The 20698-nt window shown below is 40.7% G+C and overlaps 3 protein-coding genes across 3 annotated transcripts; 2 read left to right on the top strand and 1 right to left on the bottom strand.

Moving 5' to 3' along the window:
- The first annotated feature begins 2899 nt into the window (after positions 1 to 2899).
- On the top strand, positions 2900 to 4340 carry LOC117294725 (cytochrome P450 2U1-like). The gene is made up of 2 exons (XM_033777238.1): positions 2900 to 3734; positions 4156 to 4340. Exons 1-2 carry the CDS (start codon positions 2900 to 2902, stop codon positions 4338 to 4340), a joined length of 1020 nt encoding a protein of 339 aa, XP_033633129.1.
- Positions 4341 to 5390: 1050 nt separating this feature from the next.
- LOC117294987 lies at positions 5391 to 7596 on the bottom strand. The gene is made up of 2 exons (XM_033777545.1): positions 7353 to 7596; positions 5391 to 7172 (listed from the first exon to the last, which is right to left on the bottom strand). The coding sequence occupies exon 2, from the start codon at positions 7062 to 7064 to the stop codon at positions 5466 to 5468; it is 1599 nt and encodes a 532-aa protein (XP_033633436.1). The 5' UTR covers positions 7065 to 7172; positions 7353 to 7596; the 3' UTR covers positions 5391 to 5465.
- Positions 7597 to 14633: 7037 nt separating this feature from the next.
- Positions 14634 to 19890, top strand: LOC117294724 (cytochrome P450 2U1-like). Its single transcript, XM_033777237.1, has 3 exons — positions 14634 to 14991; positions 17843 to 18811; positions 19233 to 19890. The coding sequence occupies exons 1-3, from the start codon at positions 14634 to 14636 to the stop codon at positions 19415 to 19417; spliced, it is 1512 nt and encodes a 503-aa protein (XP_033633128.1). The 3' UTR covers positions 19418 to 19890.
- Positions 19891 to 20698: the final 808 nt, after the last annotated feature.

Below are 20698 nucleotides of genomic sequence, written 5' to 3'. Positions count from 1 at the left end.
CTCGCTTACACGCGCACATACATGTACAGTCATGTACGTGTCCGCCGGACGGTTTTTGCATAGCCCCGGACACGATTGCATATGCAAAAGTGTCCGGAGCGGACAGTATTGCATGGAGGACACAATTGCATCTGACACCGGCTTATGTTCGGGTGCAGTGTTCAGTCGTCAGGGATGTCGCAATATTGGAAATTGACATGGGCAGAATGAAGTAAGTCCAAGAGAGGGCGCAGTCAGAAGCAAATTCTTTTGGGTCGGTAGTTGCATGCTAGACTGGGCCCCTCCTCTCGAGCCTGGAAGTGTGACGTCAGATGTTCAGGCTAGGTAGTTGCATGCTTTGAAAACGTGTGATATTTCAAACGGTGGACGAAGCCGTAGTTCATGGCCCAATGCGTGGTTTCGAAGCATCAATAGAATCAACACCAATGCAACATACGAACATCGGAACTTTTGGTGACAAATATTTTTCTTTTCATCGGTCGATCTGTCGATCTTCTGCAAAGCCAGTGTTTGAACACGAGGTTGTGAACTGTGTCTCACCCTAATGACCATAGTCCACTCTGCGAAGCAGGGGTGAGATTTGTGCACCTTTCTTTTGTTACTTGACACGATTTCGTATGGATGGCCCTCAAGTATCTGCATTGGGTTTGGACGGAATGATTTTAAAAGCATATAGTTGTAATAAATGACAATGTTTTAAAGGTCCGTTTGGCAGTGAATAAGGCCGCCCAAAACTCTCGGCTGTGACAATGTGTAAAGAAACTAGTGGTCTATTTAATTGTCAAAGGGTAGGCCAAACCCCTGAAGAGTCTTCTGCACGCTGTTGTCTACAGTTGTAGATAATTACCCAATTCACGATATTCAGGCTGAATGCCCAAGTTGATAAACCTTGTAACACAGACCTGCTATACTTTAAGTATTGGTGATCAGAATCAGTTTACCAGCCACAACTATACGTTAACTTTACGTTGTTGCGTCTGGTGCCCCACTCAACTTTTGCTTAGCAAATTTTGTCAAGCAATATGTTATGCAATTGTGGGATGGGACTGTCCCGAACCGCGTTGTCTCTCTGATGGCCCCAATTTCATGAAGATGTTAAACAGAAACGTTATCATGCTTGACAAAATGTCTTTGCTAAGCAACAAAGTGGGGCACCAGTCACAATGTAAAAACTTAACATCATTCTGGATGCGTAACCTGTTTTTGTTGAGCAACACTTTGTGTGCTTACAGGTACTTTGAAATATGGTCAAGGGCCCAAATTCATAAAGCTGTAAAGCAGAAAGTGGACTTTTATCTGGTAACCCAAGCGATATTTTTCTAATATGCTTAGCAAGTTTCTATGAACTTGGATCCTGCTCACAAGAAGTTTGGACTCATGATATGCCAAGCCAGGATTTTTAGGTCGCACGATCTTTTTGACCTCGTGAACCATTTTGGACAATAAACGATATTTGTCTAAATTATGCTTAGTAAGTTTTTATGAACTTGGATCCTGCTCACAAGAAGTTTGGATTCATGATATGCCAAGCCAGCATAACTTTTTAGAGGTCGCACGATCTGTTTGACCTCGTGAACCACTTTGGTTAATAAAAGGTGCACACCGGACAACAACCCAATTGTTAACGTAAATATAGGTAGAGTAGGGTGTTGTGGAGCTTTTTTGTTTGTTTTCGTTTATCAAATTTTGTTTCTTCCATAAGGTTTTATTATAGTCCAAATAGTGTCAATGCCGTCAATTGACCGTGCGAAACGACGTTTATTTAGGCAGAACCAGGACAAGGTTATCTGTGTGCGAATGCAAAGAAAAGAAACGCTCTTGTGACATGTGGTGTTTTCAGACAGACAAAAATACCAGCGCGCACTGCACCGATCTGCCGTTCTAAAGTGTGACGAGTTTTGGGGACATTTACTGATCTTAAAGTTTAGAAACATGGGTGTAACTTCCATGTTTGGTCTTATCGACCTTAAGACACTGCTGCTCGGAATAGCGGTATTCCTCGGCGTGTATTGGCTAGCACGCCGCAAAAGCCCCCGAAACCTCCCGCCCGGACCGACGGGTTGGCCGCTCCTCGGCTACTTGCCTAAGCTTCTCTGGAGTGAATGCCCGTGTGAAACCCTCATGTATGAGTCTAGGAAGTACGGGGAAGTTTTGAGTGTCACTCTAGCTGGGCAGCTTACAGTTGTGCTCAATAGTGCTGCTAGTATCAGGGAGGGCTTCAACAACCCACTCGTTACTGATAGGCCGTTGACTACATTATACGACAACCTGGTACCCAATGGTAAAGGTGAGTGTATGAGATAATAATATAATATGCGATTTATCTAGCGTCTAATAAAAAGTTAATCTCTAAGCGCTTTACAAATACCTTTAAAAAAGAGACTTGCTAAATTATGTACAATAGACTGAATTAAAGGAACATTTTGCATTTCATCCGGGTCGAGTTGGTCTTGAAAAAGCGTTTGTAACCGTTTGTTATAAAATGCATATTGGTTAGAAAGATGTTTTATAAAAGTAGAATACAATGACCCACACATATTATTTGCCTCGAAATTGCGTAGTTTTCCTTTTGTTGACGAACTAACATGGTCGGCCATTTATGGGAGTCAAAAATTTGACTCTGATGACCGACCGTGTTTTTCACAGGTTTGTTATTGTATGCATATGTTGAGATACACCAAGTGAGAAGACTGGTCTTTGACAATTACCAATGGTGTCCATTGGCCTTAATGTTTATTGATTCGATATTTTCTCATTGCATACAGGCGTGGCGACCTGCTCTGGTAAAGCCTGGTCCATTCAAAGACGGTTTTGTCTTAGAGCTCTTAGAGGATTTGGATTTGGTAAAGCCAGCTTCGAAGATACCATTTCAACAGAGACTTCTCGCGTCATCGAGGAAATGCGAGACCACAAGGGGGCGCCTTTCTCTCCAACCCTCCTTTTCACTAGTTCCATCTCGAATATTATCTGCTCCGTGATTTTCGGGAAAACATTCGAGTATTCGGACTCCAAATTCCAGAAGTTACTCGCCACGATCAATCGTGCTTTTGAGCTGACCGGCGCCGGAGGACCATTAGTATTCCTGCCCCTTGCCCAAAAGTTAACATGTCTCCCATCATATCGTGAGCTTCAGCGCTGTATTGGTGACATTTTAGATTTTGTTCGCGAGGAAATCGAAGCACATCGTTCAACCCTCGACGTTGACGACCCGAGAGATTTAATAGACCACTATCTGATAGCCGAACAACACCGCAATCTCGATGAGAAACAAAATGACATCTCAAGTCACATAAACGCCGACAACATGGTCATCACAATTTTTGAGATCTTCATCGGCGGTACGGAGACCACTGCAAACTCTCTTCGCTGGGCGGTACTTTACTTGATGGAGTACCCGGAGGTTCAAACCAAAATCCAGCAAGAGATCGACAGAGTGGTCGGAAGGAACCGGTTCCCGCGCCTCGCTGACCGGCCCAACATGCCGTTCATAGAGGCGACCATCATGGAACTTCAGCGCATCATGCCGGTCTCACCCCTCCCTCTTGCACGCTACACATCCAGCGACACTGAAATACAAGGTTATAGCATCCCCAAAGATACCATCGTCTTAGCTAACCTCATGTCTGTTTGTAAAGATGAGTCTCTGTGGGAGAAGCCCGATGTATTCGATCCTGGACGATTCATCAAAGATGGGAAGATGTTTCAACCAGATGATTTTCTTATCTTTGGTGCAGGTAAGATTCAATGCAAAACACTGTCGTGTTAATGACACAATGGGTGTTGTAACATATAAACCGAAGAGAGAATCAAAATTTATCTAAAGACGAGCATAGTTTACTGTTCGAAACGTCAAGACCAAACCAGCTCTTTTCAGAGCCTACACTCACACAAAGGAAACTTACACATGGTTGTACCTGCGATAGTTTACTATTTATTTATAGTTCCTACGAATGTTATTGTTTTGCAGAAATTATTCGGCTACAATACAGTTACAACATGTCAAAAATACGTACACAAGGTGTACATGAAATAAAATAGACCAAAGTAGAACTGAAGAAAATGTTGCACAGAATATTATCCAAGGGTAGCCCCCAGAAAGCACCCAAAAAACTTAGACTCATTTCCAATTTTGTTTTCTTTCTTCTTTCATTATAGGTCGCCGGGTGTGTCTTGGCGAAGGTCTTGCCCGGATGGAGCTCTTTATTAGCCTCTCAAACCTTCTTCATCAATTCACCTTCAAGAAGCCAGAGGAAACCACCATCTTGTCATTCAAAGCTACCGAGGCACTGACGAGAGCCCCATTATTTGAGTACGAAACACGGGTGATATTGCGCGACTAATAATTTATCGGACACAACCAAAGCTCTAGGGACACGTTGCCTTGGATCGGTTGATTTGGTCTATGGAAACCGTTTGAAACCGTTTGATATGAAATCGATGTGGCTAGAAGGATGTTTTAAAAAAAAGTAGAGAATGCAAAGATCCATTCAAAATTGCCTCAAAATCGCGTGGTTTTCCCTTTACTTTGCGAACGAACACGGTTAGCAACAAATTTGACCCCACAAAATGGCGTGCCGTGTTATTTCAAGACGTATATATAACGAAAACCGTGCAATTTCGCGGCACTTTGTGTGATACAAATATTTTTCAGACACTTTTTTATTTAGACCAACTCGCCCGATCCAAGGCAACGTGTCCCTTGAACCAACTCGCCCGATCCAAGGCAACGTGTGAAGGACTTGGGGAGCCGGGGCGCCCTCTACTCCAAACAGATAACCAATGTGTAGTGTACCACAAAACGGTAAAACTGAAAGTTTAATGCAGAAAGTACAACAACTATAAGTACAGAGCAATATATTTAAGTATAAACTGAATAAAGATTAATAGCACAATAACAACATCCGGAATAACAAATAACTAAAAAAGATCACCAAAAAACCACTTAATTAAAGAAATAACAATTTCCCAAGCATGAAATTACTCTTACAGAATTGTTCTCTCTTCGGGCTCAAGATGTCCTCAACAATATAAACCTCTGCTCAAAACACTACTCTTCTCGTCATCTTCAACCACTAGATAGACTTCAAGGTAACTACAGGTCATAAACGGCCTTCAAGGTGAAAAAGAGGCACTTTCTACTGAGTGGTTTGACGAAAACCGAATTCTACAGAAAACTTATTGGCGAAGAGCACTAGCGCAACACGAGAGGGCGCTATACCAAAACACGTAACTTTGGGGGCAGAGATGAACATAACACTCCCCCCGTGATGATGCCAACATCACACTGAATCAAGGTTACAACAACAGTCAATAACATTCAAAGGTAACCAGAAAACGGGTTAGTCACTATAAAGTGTCTACACCTTCCACACAGGGTACTTAAAGTTAAGTCCAGAACCTCATGGGATTCTTCTGAACAATTAACGATCCTTCTCGGCGACAGGTTCAAGGGCAACTCTGGGACGTTACTGTCTGGCAGCAAGGGTCTGGGGTTGCTCGTCACTCTCCCCAGTAGCGGATGCAGTCTGGCTTATTAAGAAAGATGTTAGTTCACGGCTCAGTACTGGTCTGTGCATAACATTAAGATGACCTTTTCCGCAGATATTGCAGTTCACTTTAGATTTGCAGTCCTTGATCTGGTGGTTGGGTTGAAGACATCGAAAGCACATATAGTTCTCCCTCAGAACGGTGATCTTCTCTTCTGGAGATATGTCCTTAAAGACACGACAATCTTTCAAGGCGTGTGGGGTGTTATGGATGGGGCAACAAGGTGTCTCGTCCACTGAAGGTGTGTCCATCACTCCAGTTTTTCTCACTGTGAAAGCCGATTTCTGTGGTGTGCGGTCGCCACTGCTTTTGACAACATCGGTGAACTGGAAGCTTGGATCGTTCTGTACTCGGGCGTGGCCCTGTACAAAAGCGACGAAAACCTCAAATGGCGGAAACATCACAGCGTGCCTTTCTTTGTACTGGGAGCCCTTTTGACGCCACTTCATTTGGAGCCATTCTGGGAGCTTCTGAACCAAAGGCTGTAACCCCCGTGAAGAATCCAAAACTAGTAAACCTGGGTACTGCTTGGATTCCTTGACGTATTGGACTTCTAGAAGGAGATACCCAAATTCCTCAAGTTTTGTGCTGGCCCTTGGTAAGATCTTTTGGAACAGCTCCACTCTCATCATCAAGTCATGTTCGATTGCTTCCGGTGAGCCATGCTTCTCATCTAGGTATGACCATACCCTTTGAAGTCCCAAATCAGGCTTGTTGACATGGATAGCATAAATCTTCTGGACAAGGGACTTGGTTTCCCCCTCGATAGAATCTAGGATGAGGTTCATCTCTTGGAAGGGTTTGAGATCAAGGTCCTTGGTAGCCTGCTTGAAGCTGCCTTTCCAAGCTCGGTATTCTCCTGCGTTGCAGCGAAACTTTCTCAAACTACTTTTCACTAACTCTTTTTGGACCAACATGTTGCTTATGGAATTCAGCTGCTCCTTCATAGCTTGATTGGGGAATTCCGTTGTCTGGTCAACTTTACCGGGTACTTGGGTCACCTTTGTATCTTCTTTGTTTGACTTTAACTCAACATCAGTTACTGCTTCTGCTGCAATTTGTGGTCTCTGTACATTTGACATGTCACACTTTGTTTCAGTTTTTTCCAATTCGTTTCCTCTTAGGAAATGTTTGGAGACATAATCATGGGTGCGAACGGCGGAGTCGGCTGTAGGCAGCTGCAAATTTTCTTGGGTGTAGAGGGAGTGTTCTTTCAAAGCAGCCGATTCCAGGAATTCTGCTTCCACTTCAGCCATAGCATATTCCTTCTCTGCACCCAGAATAAGTAAACTGCGTGCGACCTCTTCCTCTTGGCGCCTCAACTCAGCTTCTTGACGACGAAGATCCGCTTCTTTATGAGTAAAATCCATCTTGGTTTTCAAGGACAGAGCCTTTGCACGAGCCAGTATAGCTGCTGAGCTTGTGGTTGACTTGAAACTTCCAGCGGTTCTCGGTGATGAATCAGCGCGCTGGGACGTGGCACAAGTTACATCGTCGGAGTTGATTTCTTCAATCATCTTGAGCCAGTCTTGGAGAATTCTTTTTACTGTGAAGGACTTGGGGAGCCGGGGCGCCCTCTACTCCAAACAGATAACCAATGTGTAGTGTACCACAAAACGGTAAAACTGAAAGTTTAATGCAGAAAGTACAACAACTATAAGTACAGAGCAATATATTTAAGTATAAACTGAATAAAGATTAATAGCACAATAACAACATCCGGAATAACAAATAACTAAAAAAGATCACCAAAAAACCACTTAATTAAAGAAATAACAATTTCCCAAGCATGAAATTACTCTTACAGAATTGTTCTCTCTTCGGGCTCAAGATGTCCTCAACAATATAAACCTCTGCTCAAAACACTACTCTTCTCGTCATCTTCAACCACTAGATAGACTTCAAGGTAACTACAGGTCATAAACGGCCTTCAAGGTGAAAAAGAGGCACTTTCTACTGAGTGGTTTGACGAAAACCGAATTCTACAGAAAACTTATTGGCGAAGAGCACTAGCGCAACACGAGAGGGCGCTATACCAAAAGACGTAACTTTGGGGGCAGAGATGAACATAACACAACGTGTCCCTTGAATTGAATGGTACCGTTTGTTGAAAACTATTTCTGTGAATTGAATGGTACCGTTTGTTTAAAACTATTTCTGTGACGTCACCGTAGACTATTTTATACAAATATTTACTGCTTCGAGTGCTATGGTTAAAACTATGACTCCCGAGGTGATTCCTGGAGCATTCTATTTTCCCGAGGCAAAGCCGAGGGAAAATAGACTGCTCCAGGGATCACCGAATTTAAACTTGATCTCTTTAAAGGCTCTGGACACTTTTGGTAATAATAAAAAAATAAAAATAATAATAACTCAAGCATCAAGCAAATCAAGAAATCAAGCATCTGAAAGAACACATCTTCGTGAGACAAGGGTGTTGTTTCTTCCATTATAATCTCGCAACGACGTTTGAGTTTACATTTATTTTCACGCAGGCTTGTTATTTTGTGCATAAGTTGAGATACACCAAGTGAGGAGACAGGTTTTGACAATATTATTACCGAAGGTGTCCAGTGTCTTTTAGAGTTAATTAATTTTGTGTATACACCTTTTTTGTAAATTGCACGGAGAGTGAAGATGATGAAGCCACATAATTCCACTCAATAAATAAAAAAGTAAAGTAATGCGGAAGTGAAAATATATAAATTGTGTTTCTTGGCTTGATCTATAAAGCGATTTGCCAGTAAAAAACAAGAATTAATAATTGTATAAAAGAGATTTATAATTGGTTGAGGTAAAAAAAATTAAACAAAATCAAGTAATTTTAATCTATTGTTGCTCGTATTTTGTGCATCTCAATGTTTTTTATGATTTTTTCGAAATGTGTATTTTTAAAGGCAGTGAACACTATTGGTAATTACTCAAAATAATTATTAGCATAAAACCTTTCTTGGTTTCTTTCTCCCTCTGAAGTGCCATAGTTTTTGAGAAAGAAGTAGTTTTCCTGGAATTTGATTTAGAAACCTCAAATTTAGAACTTGAGGTCTCGAAATCAACCATCTAAACGCACACAACTTTGTGTGACAAGGGTGTTTTTTCTTTCATTATTATCTCGCAACTTCGATGACCGATTGAGCTCAAATTTTCACAGGTTTGTTATTTTATGCATATGTTGAGATACACCAACTGTGAGGGCTAGTCTTTGACAAGTACAAATAGTGTCCACTGCCTTTAACGGGATGCTTTATTTAATGCTTTTTGTTTTTTCATTTAAATGAAGTTTTGATATTTGTAAATGTTTTGATTTTTTTCGTAATATTATCGATCTACAATAAGGGCCCCAACCCCAATCTTTTGAAACTTGAACGATTCTGCATACAAATTTACAATACGTTGAAATCATTATGTGGTGATGCTTTGTTATATGCCGCAACAAAGCGGCTATACAAAATGGGAGCCCCCACGTAGTGTGACCTAACGTGAGTGATGATCGCAAATCTTTCTGAAAAGTGTAAGTATTCAAAGTTATTGGGTTAAACAAAAATTGTTTTATCTAAAAAATCTGAACTCAGTTTCCTTATTGGCTGAAAACATTTACAATGAGCTTCAGCAAATAAAAACGTGTGGCCCTTACCTTCAAGGCATGGGCATCAACCAAAGGAGGGGTGGGGGGGGGCACTTGAAAGGTGTGGGACCTTCCCCCCCCCCACGCCCATGATGATTTTGATGACACGCCATCTGAGCAATAACTGATGGCCCCAATTTCATGAAGATGTTAAACAGAAACGTTATCATGCTTGACAAAAATTAATGTCTTTGCTAAGCAACAAAGTGGGGCACCAGTCACAATGTAAAAACTTAACATCATTCTGGATGCGTAACCTGTTTTTGTTGAGCAACACTTTGTGTGCTTACAGGTACTTTGAAATATGGTCGAGGGCCCAATTTCATAAAGCTGTTAAGCAGAAAGTGGACTTTTATCTGGTAACCCAAGCGATATTTTTCTAATATGCTTAGCAAGTTTCTATGAACTTGGATCCTGCTCACAAGAAGTTTGGACTCATGATATGCCAAGCCAGGATTTTTAAGTCGTACGATCTTTTTGACCTCGTGAACCATTTTGGACAATAAACGATATTTGTCTAATTATGCTTAGCAAGTTTTTATGAACTTGGATCCTGCTCACAAGAAGTTTGGATTCATGATATGCCAAGCCAGCATAACTTTTTGGTGTTCCCATGGGGGAACATGGGACCATTCCTTTCCCATCCAATCACCATGGTGTTCCCATGGGACCCCATGGGGGCATTTCTTTCTCATCCAATCACCATGGTGTTCCCATGGGGGACATGGGACCATTCCTTTCCCATCCAATCACCATGGTGTTCCCATGGGGACCCCATGGGAGTATTTTTCCCCAATCAACCATCATATCCCTATGGGATTAGTAGGAGCATTCATTTCCCCTTTTGCCCTCACCATGGAAATCCGTGGAGGCCCAATGAGGGAACCTGGAGGATCCAAAAGAATACCCCTTTCCACCCCCTCAATAATTGCATGGAAAAAATCCCAACCATGGTATCTAGTGACAATATTATGTGGTTCCAATGGGGGTGTAATCTCACTATTTTAAAACCATGTGTCGTGTACCAAGAATCGGATTTGAAATCCCTGTGGAGGATGGGGTGCATGTACATGTACATACATGTTACATCATGCTTTAACTGGAATGTAGAAATACTTTGGTTAACATGTCATTATACATGTACAATGTATTAACTTTGATTATAAAAAGAAGCCTTTCCAAGACCAACTGAATTTGTTTATTCAAGAAAATCATCCTTTTATTTACAAATTAAAAACATGAATATAATGTGCATTTATTATTTGATTAGTTAAACGAAATGAACTGAGTAGAAAAGTTTCATTAATTTTGTAGAAAAATACAATAAATTTTATTTCCAATTGTTAAGCAATTGGTTAAAGGCAGTGGATACTGGTCATGGTTTTGACATCACTTTGGGCCTATCTTTAAGTGCCCCTCATAGCAGTCAGTATTTCCATGTTAAGATAGCAATTTACGACTTAAAGGTGCAGACATGAAAAAAATCATATGATGATGTCACAAGAGCTGTTTTGGGCTCGCTACGAAACAGCTAATGACAAATTTCCAGTATGCATTGTATACAAAAATGTTTATGTAGACAAAACTCTGGAGTTGTATGAAAAACATTGTAAAAAGGCGGTACAATTTCACGGAAGAATTGAATCACTCTCAATGGTATTTGGAAACATGCAAATGAAAGAATCAGGGAAAATTCTTTTTTTCTCAATGAAAATACACCTGTTTGTTATAGCAGTAGCTTTACACGCTCCAAGAACTTCACTAACACATCTTACAACCTAAATGTGAGGGGCTGAAGAACCAGTTTGTCTGTCAGTTATGATGCTTCTATGGTCATACAATACTACAGGGTTATAAATAATAAAACAAGTGCCCTCAATTATACAAATTCTAGTAATTATACCAAAGGAGCCATCATTAAACACTACAGCAGAAGAATTTCTTTTTCTCACTCGAGTGTATGCTTTTGTATGAAGTAGTTTGTTGTGTACAATGGCACGATCATGGAAGGCAACATTATCAGGAACAGGGTCATTAAGTAGCCTTTCTAAGGCAAGCCTTTCTTCAATCGTTGTTTGACAACATTTAGCACAACCAAGAACGGTTACATCATCATTAACATGGAATGCATATTTTGTAGACAACAAGCCACTTAATAAAGATTTACAGTACGTCTCTACTTGGGGAGATTTATTATACACAAATGATGTCATAAGTTTTGGAATGTACTTCCATAATGTGAAGTTGTTGATATTTTGCAAAGGCACACCCTGAGTTCCATGAAACATCTTAAGAAGATTGCCATTATAAGATTCAAAGGCAAATGTTGAATTGGGCCATAAAGGACCCCAATTATGAACAGTATCAACAGCATGAAGTAGTTGGTGAACATGTATGTCATGTGCTTTTTGCCATACAGCTCCTCTACGAGAAACACAAATTTCTTTAACATAATATCTGCATTAATTAAATCATTTAGTGAAATAGACTCTGATAAAAGTGTCATGACATGACATGTTGTTTACTATAGTTTCCTAAGATGTGTGAAGTTTGCGGTTGTGCGCCTTGAGTTCTAGACTAGCCACTTCAACACACGAGTTCGTAAAGTTTTCAACGTTAGAGTTTACTCTCCAGATTCCCGTATTTTTCTCAAGTATATGCCGTTATAAGGTATGTAGATCTTACTTTTCTATCGTAGGATTATTTCAGGATAAGGCAGGTTAGGTCTGTAGGTTTGCATTACTCCTTGTTAAGCTCTTTAGTGTAGGTTTAGATCGTTTGTTGGAAATTCCCCGTTCAGTTCTGCCTAGTTGTATGCATTCAGCGTGTAGCCTGCGCCATGTTTAGGGTTGCTCTGAATATTGCGTAAGAATTGCCCCTCTTTAGTTCTCATAAGTGCTGGTGGTTTAAATAACTAGGAGTTTAGGATTTATCTGCGATAGGTTCAGGTGTTTACTAATGTCCTTCTTAGTTGATTCCTTTTGGTGTATTTTGATATACGTGGCGATCGTTACAACGCACTACTTTTTGTTGTGATTGGTTGCAAGTTAGTATAGTGGTGCTACGGTCATTCAGTGACGCGGACTGATATTTGTCTGTGTATGTTGGTGAGTCGCCGCCCAGAGTTAGTCTCGCTGCAGTCGTTTCTAGGCTTTAGCTAGGCCAGTGTAGTTAGGGTGTGTTTTTGCCTTTTTGGGTGATTTCTTGCTAGGCATTAGTGTACTCAGAGTTTTCTAGGGTTGGCACAAGTTCAGATTAGCTAGATTAAGGATATTTGTCTCAGTTTTGCATTATAGTGTGTACCTGTACTTATACAAGGTTTCTTTATTTTTAGCTGTTCCGACCTACCGTCGGAACAGGTGTTGTTTTCGTCGAGATTTTTATTGTTTTTATTATTATTATTATTCTTTGTTTTCGCCTAAAACCCCATAGCGTTTGTACAGCGTTTTTGTTCAGGCCCTGTCTCCTAAAGTATGAGGATAAAAGAGTTAAATCATATATCAAATTGAAGCTTAGAACATAAGCTTTACTCTAACAAAAAAGTGTTAAAATTCTTAATTAATTAACCACGTGGTCTTCATTTGAATTTTTAATTTGTAAACTTGATGCAGTCACTTTCATGTTATTGTGAAACATTCTCTTTGGTAATACAACACAGTATGTACCTCAATGAGTTGTTGACTTCTTGAGAGGAGTCTATACTATTTTGTTTCCTACCCGCGTTCTGGACACATTACTCTGTACACGCACAACGTACGGAGGTTTGGGATTTTCGTTAGAACGTGCGTTAAATTTGTCCTTGTTTTTCTAACCGCGTTCTGGACCAATTACTCTGTGCATGGGTTTCGTTAAAACGAACGTGCGTGATTAGATAGGGGTTTTTGACGACATCGACGTCGTCGTCAAAAAACCCCTTAAGGCATCTAATACTACATTTCAACCCTACTTAATAGTTATAGGCGTTAGCAGTTCATATTTAGTGACAATGGTCGCAAAATCATGAAACGAGAACTATTTCGCCGGATCATAATCCCCTCTGTTGATGCACACATGTAAAAACCCACCATTTTTACATCGTGCCCTTCTAGCCTAGGTGGTCATCAGTCGCGACTACACATCTGAGAATTGCGAGTTCGAATCTCCGTCCGAAATCAATATTTTTTTATCCCCCAAAACTAAAAATATATTTCTTTTTGTAATATTTAAGTTTGATTCTTATCTTTATATCGATAGTGTTGCCTTTTCTTTTTCTCAAATGTTAGCCCAACATAACCTGTGTGCATGCATGACACGATGATGTTTAAAAACACAGTAAGCGAAAAATGGTGATCATAAGCGCAGAGTTTGGTGGTTAAGAGTTCTGTGAAATCAACTTGTACTAGATCAAACATCAAACCACCGACCCATTTTTTTTTTAATCGTTATTTATTAACTACGTGACCCATGTTTGCATATTTAATTGTACAAGGGGACAAAGTTGTTGGAACTTCCTGTTGATGCTGACATCATGAGAACATCAGCATAAGTATTGGAATTGCACTACCTATTGAACCACTTGGAGTGTTCAAGGAGTCCAACACGTCAGTCTAGAGTCCAACTCTGATCGTAAAAATCAATTCAGGCATCATCTTCAATTTAATTTTATGCAACAAGCAAACTTATAAATTTTCTGATTTTATTTCAAAGGGTAACATAAATGGCTGTTAGCGAACGGTTTCCAACAACTACATGGTGTACGTGCACAATACTCTCCCTTACAAAATTTTCCCATGGTGTTTTTCCATGGGAAACCCATGATGATTTCCCATGGGCGATTCCCCATGGGAAACCCAAGGAGAAATTGGACCCCATGTATACATGGGAGAACTTCCCATGGGATATTTCCCATGGATTCACATGGGGTTTTACCCATGCCCTCTATGGTGTTTTCCCCCTATACCCATGGGTTTTTACCCATGCACCCCATGGTATTTTCCCCCTATACCCATGGGGTTTTACCCATGCACCCCATGGTGTTTTCCCCCTATACCCATGGGGTTTTACCCATGCACCCCATGGTGTTTTCCCCCTAGAGGTCGCACGATCTTTTTGACCTCGTGAACCACTTTGGTTAATAAAAGGTGCACACACCGGACAACAACCCAATTGTTAACGTAAATATAGGTAGAGTAGGGTGTTGTGGAGCTTTTTTGTTTGTTTTCGTTTATCAAATTTTGTTTCTTCCATAAGGTTTTATTGTAGTCCAAATAGTGTCAATGCCGTCAATTGACCGTGCGAAACGCCGTTTATTTAGGCAGAACCAGGGCAAGGTTATCTGTGTGCGAATGCAAAGAAAAGAAACGCTCTTGTGACATGTGGTGTTTTCAGACAGACAAAAATACCAGTGCGCACTGCCCACCGATCTGCCGTTCTAAAGTGTGACGAGTTTTGGGGACATTTACTGATCTTAAAATTTAGAAACATGGGTGTAACTTCCATGTTTGGTCTTATCGACCTTAAGACACTGCTGCTCGGAATAGCGGTATTCCTCGGCGTGTATTGGCTAGCACTTCGCCGCAAAAGCCCCCGAAACCTCCCGCCCGGACCGACGGGTTGGCCGCTCCTCGGCTACTTGCCTAAGCTTCTCTGGAGTGAATGCCCGTGTGAAACCCTCATGTATGAGTCTAGGAAGTACGGGGAAGTTTTGAGTGTCAATCTAGCTGGGCAGCTTACAGTTGTGCTCAATAGTGCTGCTAGTATCAGGGAGGGCTTCAACAACCCACTCGTTACTGATAGGCCGTTGACTACATTATACGACAACCTGGTACCCAATGGTAAAGGTGAGTGTATGAGATAATATAATATGCGATTTATCTAGCGTCTAATAAAAAGTTAATCTCTAAGCGCTTTACAAATACCTTTAAAAAAGAGACTTGCTAAATTATGTACAATAGACTGAATTAAAGGAACATTTTGCATTTCATCCGGGTCGAGTTGGTCTTGAAAAAGCGTTTGTAACCGTTTGTTATAAAATGCATATTGGTTAGAAAGATGTTTTATAAAAGTAGAATACAATGAGCCACACATATTATTTACCTCGAAATTGCGTGGTTTTCCTTTTGTTGACGAACTAACACGGTCGGCCATTTATGGGAGTCAAAAATTTGACTCTGATGACCGACCGTTTTAGTCGACGAGGTAAGAGGAAAACCAAGCAAATTCGAGTGATACTTGTGTGGATCATGATATTCTACTTTTAAAATATCTATCTACCCATGCATTTCATAACAAACGGTTTCAAACACTTGTCAAAGACCAACTCGACCGATTCAAGGCAACGTGTTCGTTTAATGCTGCATAGAGAAGTGGTGTGGTCTTCAGAAAGCCCTGGGCCAAATTTCATAAAGCTGGGGTCGATTTCACAATAGATAGGACTAGTCCTAAACTAGGTAGGAGATATTAACAACTTAAAGCCAGTCCTAAGTACAACTCGTCCAAACTCGAGATATACGACTTTAGTCCTAACTCTTTGTGAAATCCACAAAAGCAGATACCTATCAGAAATGTCCTTGCTAAGCAAAAGATGAGTGGGACATCAGTCGCAACGGTGTAAACCTTGTGGAATGTTGGATGGTAACCTGTTTTTGTTAAGCAAGCTTTTCCTGTGCTTAGCAGTTTTTGTGCTGACAGGCTTTATTTTAAAATTGGGCCCAGATCATAAAACGTAATAATTATAGAACGCACGGTACGGAAATTGTCTTCACGTTACTGAGTTACCGAGAAATTTTACATTAGAATCACGGAATTCAATGAGGTTTATGACTCAACTCTGAAAAACAGAATTTAATTATAACGTCTCTTTGAAACGTTGTTATTCATCGAAAAGGTTTTTCGGGAAAATAATATTTAAAAAATTATTATAGGGAAGCCAACAAACTTAGTTGAGAGTTTACTGTACCGGTTCCTGGGTTCACTTTTAATTGTTGAACAAGTCAACAAAACTGCAAGCACACACGAAAAGAACCTGCTGTTTCAGCATTAATGTTAGCCGTGCGTGAATGAAACTTTCGAAAAAAGAGAGCGGCGCCCCAGTAACTCTGGTTCAGCTATTTTGAGGATCTTAACATATTAAATCTACACAAAAAGATGATTATGAACTCTTTAAATACTCAGGGTTTTTGGTTCGATGGCATTGACGGGGACATTTATATTCCAAAAGTTGTATCTTAGAAACAAAGTTGCATTTTATTGATGTTTATGGATGTAAAAGTGTTTTCGTGTGGCATGCATACGTGCAATGGTTTATCACCTGGTCACCCGCTGTGTACCACCATCGCAGTCACATGTTGGCCTCGGTTTAACAAAGCGCGCTAATGATTTCACTGTTAGTGTATTGTCACTAAACTCGGTACAATTTTGTGCTGACCGTTTTTTTTTTATGTTTTTTTTATTTTTTTATTCTTCACATGGTTCGCTAAATCATAGAGCAAGGACCAGATGTAAGGGGATTAAGGTTGTGGCGACGTGGCATACTTTTATCATTTTGAATTGTTATACCTCGGTAACAAACTGTGAAGTTTGATTGGTCGAGATCACGTGCCGTGCAACAAATACGCTTGTCATACCTCGGTAACAAACTGCCACGTGAAGTTTGATTGGTCGAGAACCAATCATGTGACGCGCATCAAAAACGCATGTTACATGGCTCGACGGGCCGGGTAACATGAAAAGTGATGTACACCGGGTGTACATCACCTTGATCGTTCCCGGCCCGGCGTTGGTTTATTTCCAGCGCCGTGTACGATGAACCGCGGGTTTGAGGGAATTGATTCTCGTTCGTCTGCTTATTAAACAATTAATATAGTCCGTCGTAATAATGTTTTAAGATGACAACAGAACTTCAATTGTATAATGTACCAGGCTGATTGATGTTCACCGGTGTACACTATCTTGGTCGTTCCCACCGTTGGTCGGTTTCCAGCTAGTACGAAACAACCGCGGGTTCGAGGGAATAGTGAAACATTAGTTTAAACTATGTAATAATGTTTGAGGATGAAAACTGAACTTCGAGAAGAGGAATAATAATGATACCAAGGTATAACAAAACAATTGAACAATATTTCAATCTCCTGACGATGACTAGAGCAAGCTAGTCGAAACGTTGAGACAAATTTTAAGAACTGACTCCGCGGCAGTGCCGCACACACGTTTGAGTTGAATGTTTTAAGTTAGCGTGTTTTTTCTTCTTCGTCTTTGTCTTTTAAATGAAGTGGACACTATTGGTAAATACTCAAAATAATTGTTAGCATAAAACCTTAATTGGTAAAGAGTAATGGGGAGATAGTGATAGTGTAAAACATTGTGAGAAACAGCTTCCTCTGAGGTAACGTAGTTTTCCATCAGAAAGAAGTAATTTTTCCACGAAGTGGATTTCGAGACCTCATAATGAGATTTTGAGGTCTCGAAACCAAGCATCTGAAAGCACATAATTTCGTGTGACAAGGGTGTTTTTTCTTTCATTTTTATCTCGCAAAATCGACGACCAATATGAGCTCAAATTTGCACAGGTTTGTTATTTTATGCATAAAATATGTTGAGATACACCAAGTGAGAAGACTGGTCTTTGACAATTACCAATGGTGTCCATTGTCTTTAATGTTTATTGATTCGATATTTTATCATTGCATACAGGCGTGGCGACCTGCTCTGGTAAAGCCTGGTCCATTCAAAGACGGTTTTGTCTTAGAGCTCTTAGAGGATTTGGATTTGGTAAAGCCAGCTTCGAAGATACCGTTTCGACAGAGACCTCTCGCGTCATCGAGGAAATGCGAGACCACAAGGGGGCGCCTTTCTCTCCAACCCTCCTTTTCACTAATTCCATCTCGAATATTATCTGCTCCGTGATTTTCGGGAAAACATTCGAGTATTCGGACTCCAAATTCCAGAAGTTACTCGCCACGATCAATCGTGCTTTTGAGCTGACCGGCGCCGGAGGACCATTAGTATTCTTGCCCCTTGCCCAAAAGTTAACATGTCTCCCATCATATCGTGAGCTTCAGCGCTGTATTGGTGACATTTTAGATTTTGTTCGCGAGGAAATCGAAGCACATCGTTCAAACCTCGACGTTGACGACCCGAGAGATTTAATAGACCACTATCTGATAGCCGAACAACACCGCAATCTCGATGAGAAACAAAATGACATCTCAAGTCACATAAACGCCGACAACATGGTCATCACAATTTTTGAGATCTTCATTGGCGGTACGGAGACCACTGCAAACTCTCTTCGCTGGGCGGTACTTTACTTGATGGAGTACCCGGAGGTTCAAACCAAAATCCAGCAAGAGATCGACAGAGTGGTCGGAAGGAACCGGTTCCCGCGCCTCGCTGACCGGCCCAACATGCCGTTCATAGAGGCGACCATCATGGAACTTCAGCGCATCATGCCGGTCTCACCCCTCCCTCTCGCACGGTACACATCCAGCGACACTGAAATACAAGGTTATAGCATCCCCAAAGATACCATCGTCTTAGCGAACCTCATGTCTGTTTGTAAAGATGAGTCTTTATGGGAGAAGCCCGATGTATTCGATCCTGGACGATTCATCAAAGATGGGAAGATGTTTCAACCAGATGATTTTCTTATCTTTGGTGCAGGTAAGATTCAATGCAAAACACTGTCGTGTTAATGACACAATGAGTGTTGTAACATATAAACCGAAGAGAGAATCAAAATTTATCTAAAGACGAGCAGAGTTTACTGCTCGAAACGTCAAGACCAAACCAGCTCTTTTCAGAGCCTACACTCACACAAAGGAAATTTACACATGGTTGTACCTGCGATAGTTTACTATTTATTTATAGTTCCTACGAATGTTATTGTTTTGCAGAAATTATTCGGCTACAATACAGTTACAACATGTCAAAAATACGTACACAAGGTGTACATGAAATAAAATAGACCAAAGTAGAACTGAAGAAAATGTTGCACAGAATATTATCCAAGGGTAGCCCCCAGAAAGCACCCAAAAAACTTAGACTCATTTCCAATTTTGTTTTCTTTCTTCTTTCATTATAGGTCGCCGGGTGTGTCTTGGCGAAGGTCTTGCCCGGATGGAGCTCTTTATAAGCCTCTCAAACCTTCTTCATCAATTCACCTTCAAGAAGCCAGAGGAAACCACCATCTTGTCATTCAAAGCTACCGAGGCACTGACGAGAGCCCCATTATTTGAGTACGAAACACGGGTGATATTGCGCGACTAATAATTTATCGGACACAACCAAAGCTTTAGGGACACGTTGCCTTGGATCGGTTGATTTGGTCTATGGAAAGCGTTTGAAACCGTTTGATATGAAATCGATGGGGCTAGAAGGATGTTTTAAAAAAAAGTAGAGAATGCAAAGATCCATTCCAACTTGCCTCAAAATCGCGTGGTTTTCCTTTTACTTTGCGAACGAACACGGTTAGCAACAAATTTTACCCCACAAAATGGCGTGCCGTGTTATTTCAAGACGTATATATAACGAAAACCGTGCAATTTCGCGGCACTTTGTGTGATACAAATATTGTTCAAACACTTTTTTTTATTTAGACCAACTCGCCCGATCCAAGGCAACGTGTCCCTTGAATTGAATGGTACCGTTTGTTTAAAACTATTTCTGTGAATTGAATGGTACCGTTTGTTTAAAACTATTTCTGTGACGTCACCGTAGACTATTTTATACAAATATTTACTGCTTCGAGTGCTATGGTTAAAACTATGACTCCCGAGGTGATTCCTGGAGCATTCTATAGACTGCTCCAGGGATCACCGAGGGAGTCATCGTTTTAACCGTTGCACGAGTAAAAGCAGTCAATATTATTTTGTTTTATAACACCCCAAACATTTCTAAATACTGTACTATGTATTAAGTTACAGACCTGAATGCTACAATCCACGGACGACGCGAATACAGACTGCGAAAACTTTTACTGTGCTGCATGTAGTGTCATGTAATCCGAAATGGTTACAGACTATTAATTTATCATCCTCGTACACGCGACGGGCGTCTGGGTACTGCACGCCGTGTGCTAGTCTTCGGACTAGCTCACGGCAAACCGATGCACTACCACACGGCCGCCGTATAGTAAAACTAAGACATATCATGTGACGCGCTCTAAACCAATGAAAAGGCAGAATATTGGTAAGGGGTGTTGTAAAAATGAATAACTGTAGATTCGTTACAAACGTAAGTGATAGTTCGACCTGAAATTAATATCTTTCAACATTGACAGCTATATCTTTACGGCAAAACAGCTGCTCCAAACATCTCATTATTTCAGTTTCTAAAACATTTTCCAGTTAAAGACAGTGGACACTATTGGTAATTGTCAAAGACCTCCCTTCACAGTTGGTGTATCTCAACATATGCATAAAATAACAAACCTGTGAAAATTTGAGCTCAATCGGTCATCGAACTTGCGAGATAATAATAAAAGAAAAAAACACCCTTGTCACACGAACTTGTGTGCGTTACGATGGTTGATTTCGAGACCTCAAGTTC

The sequence above is a fragment of the Asterias rubens genome, chromosome 9 (assembly GCF_902459465.1).
Source record: "Asterias rubens chromosome 9, eAstRub1.3, whole genome shotgun sequence".
Lineage (NCBI taxonomy): Eukaryota > Metazoa > Echinodermata > Asteroidea > Forcipulatida > Asteriidae > Asterias > Asterias rubens.
Note: the sequence above shows the minus strand (reverse complement) of the source record. Positions and strands in the feature narration are given on the sequence as shown.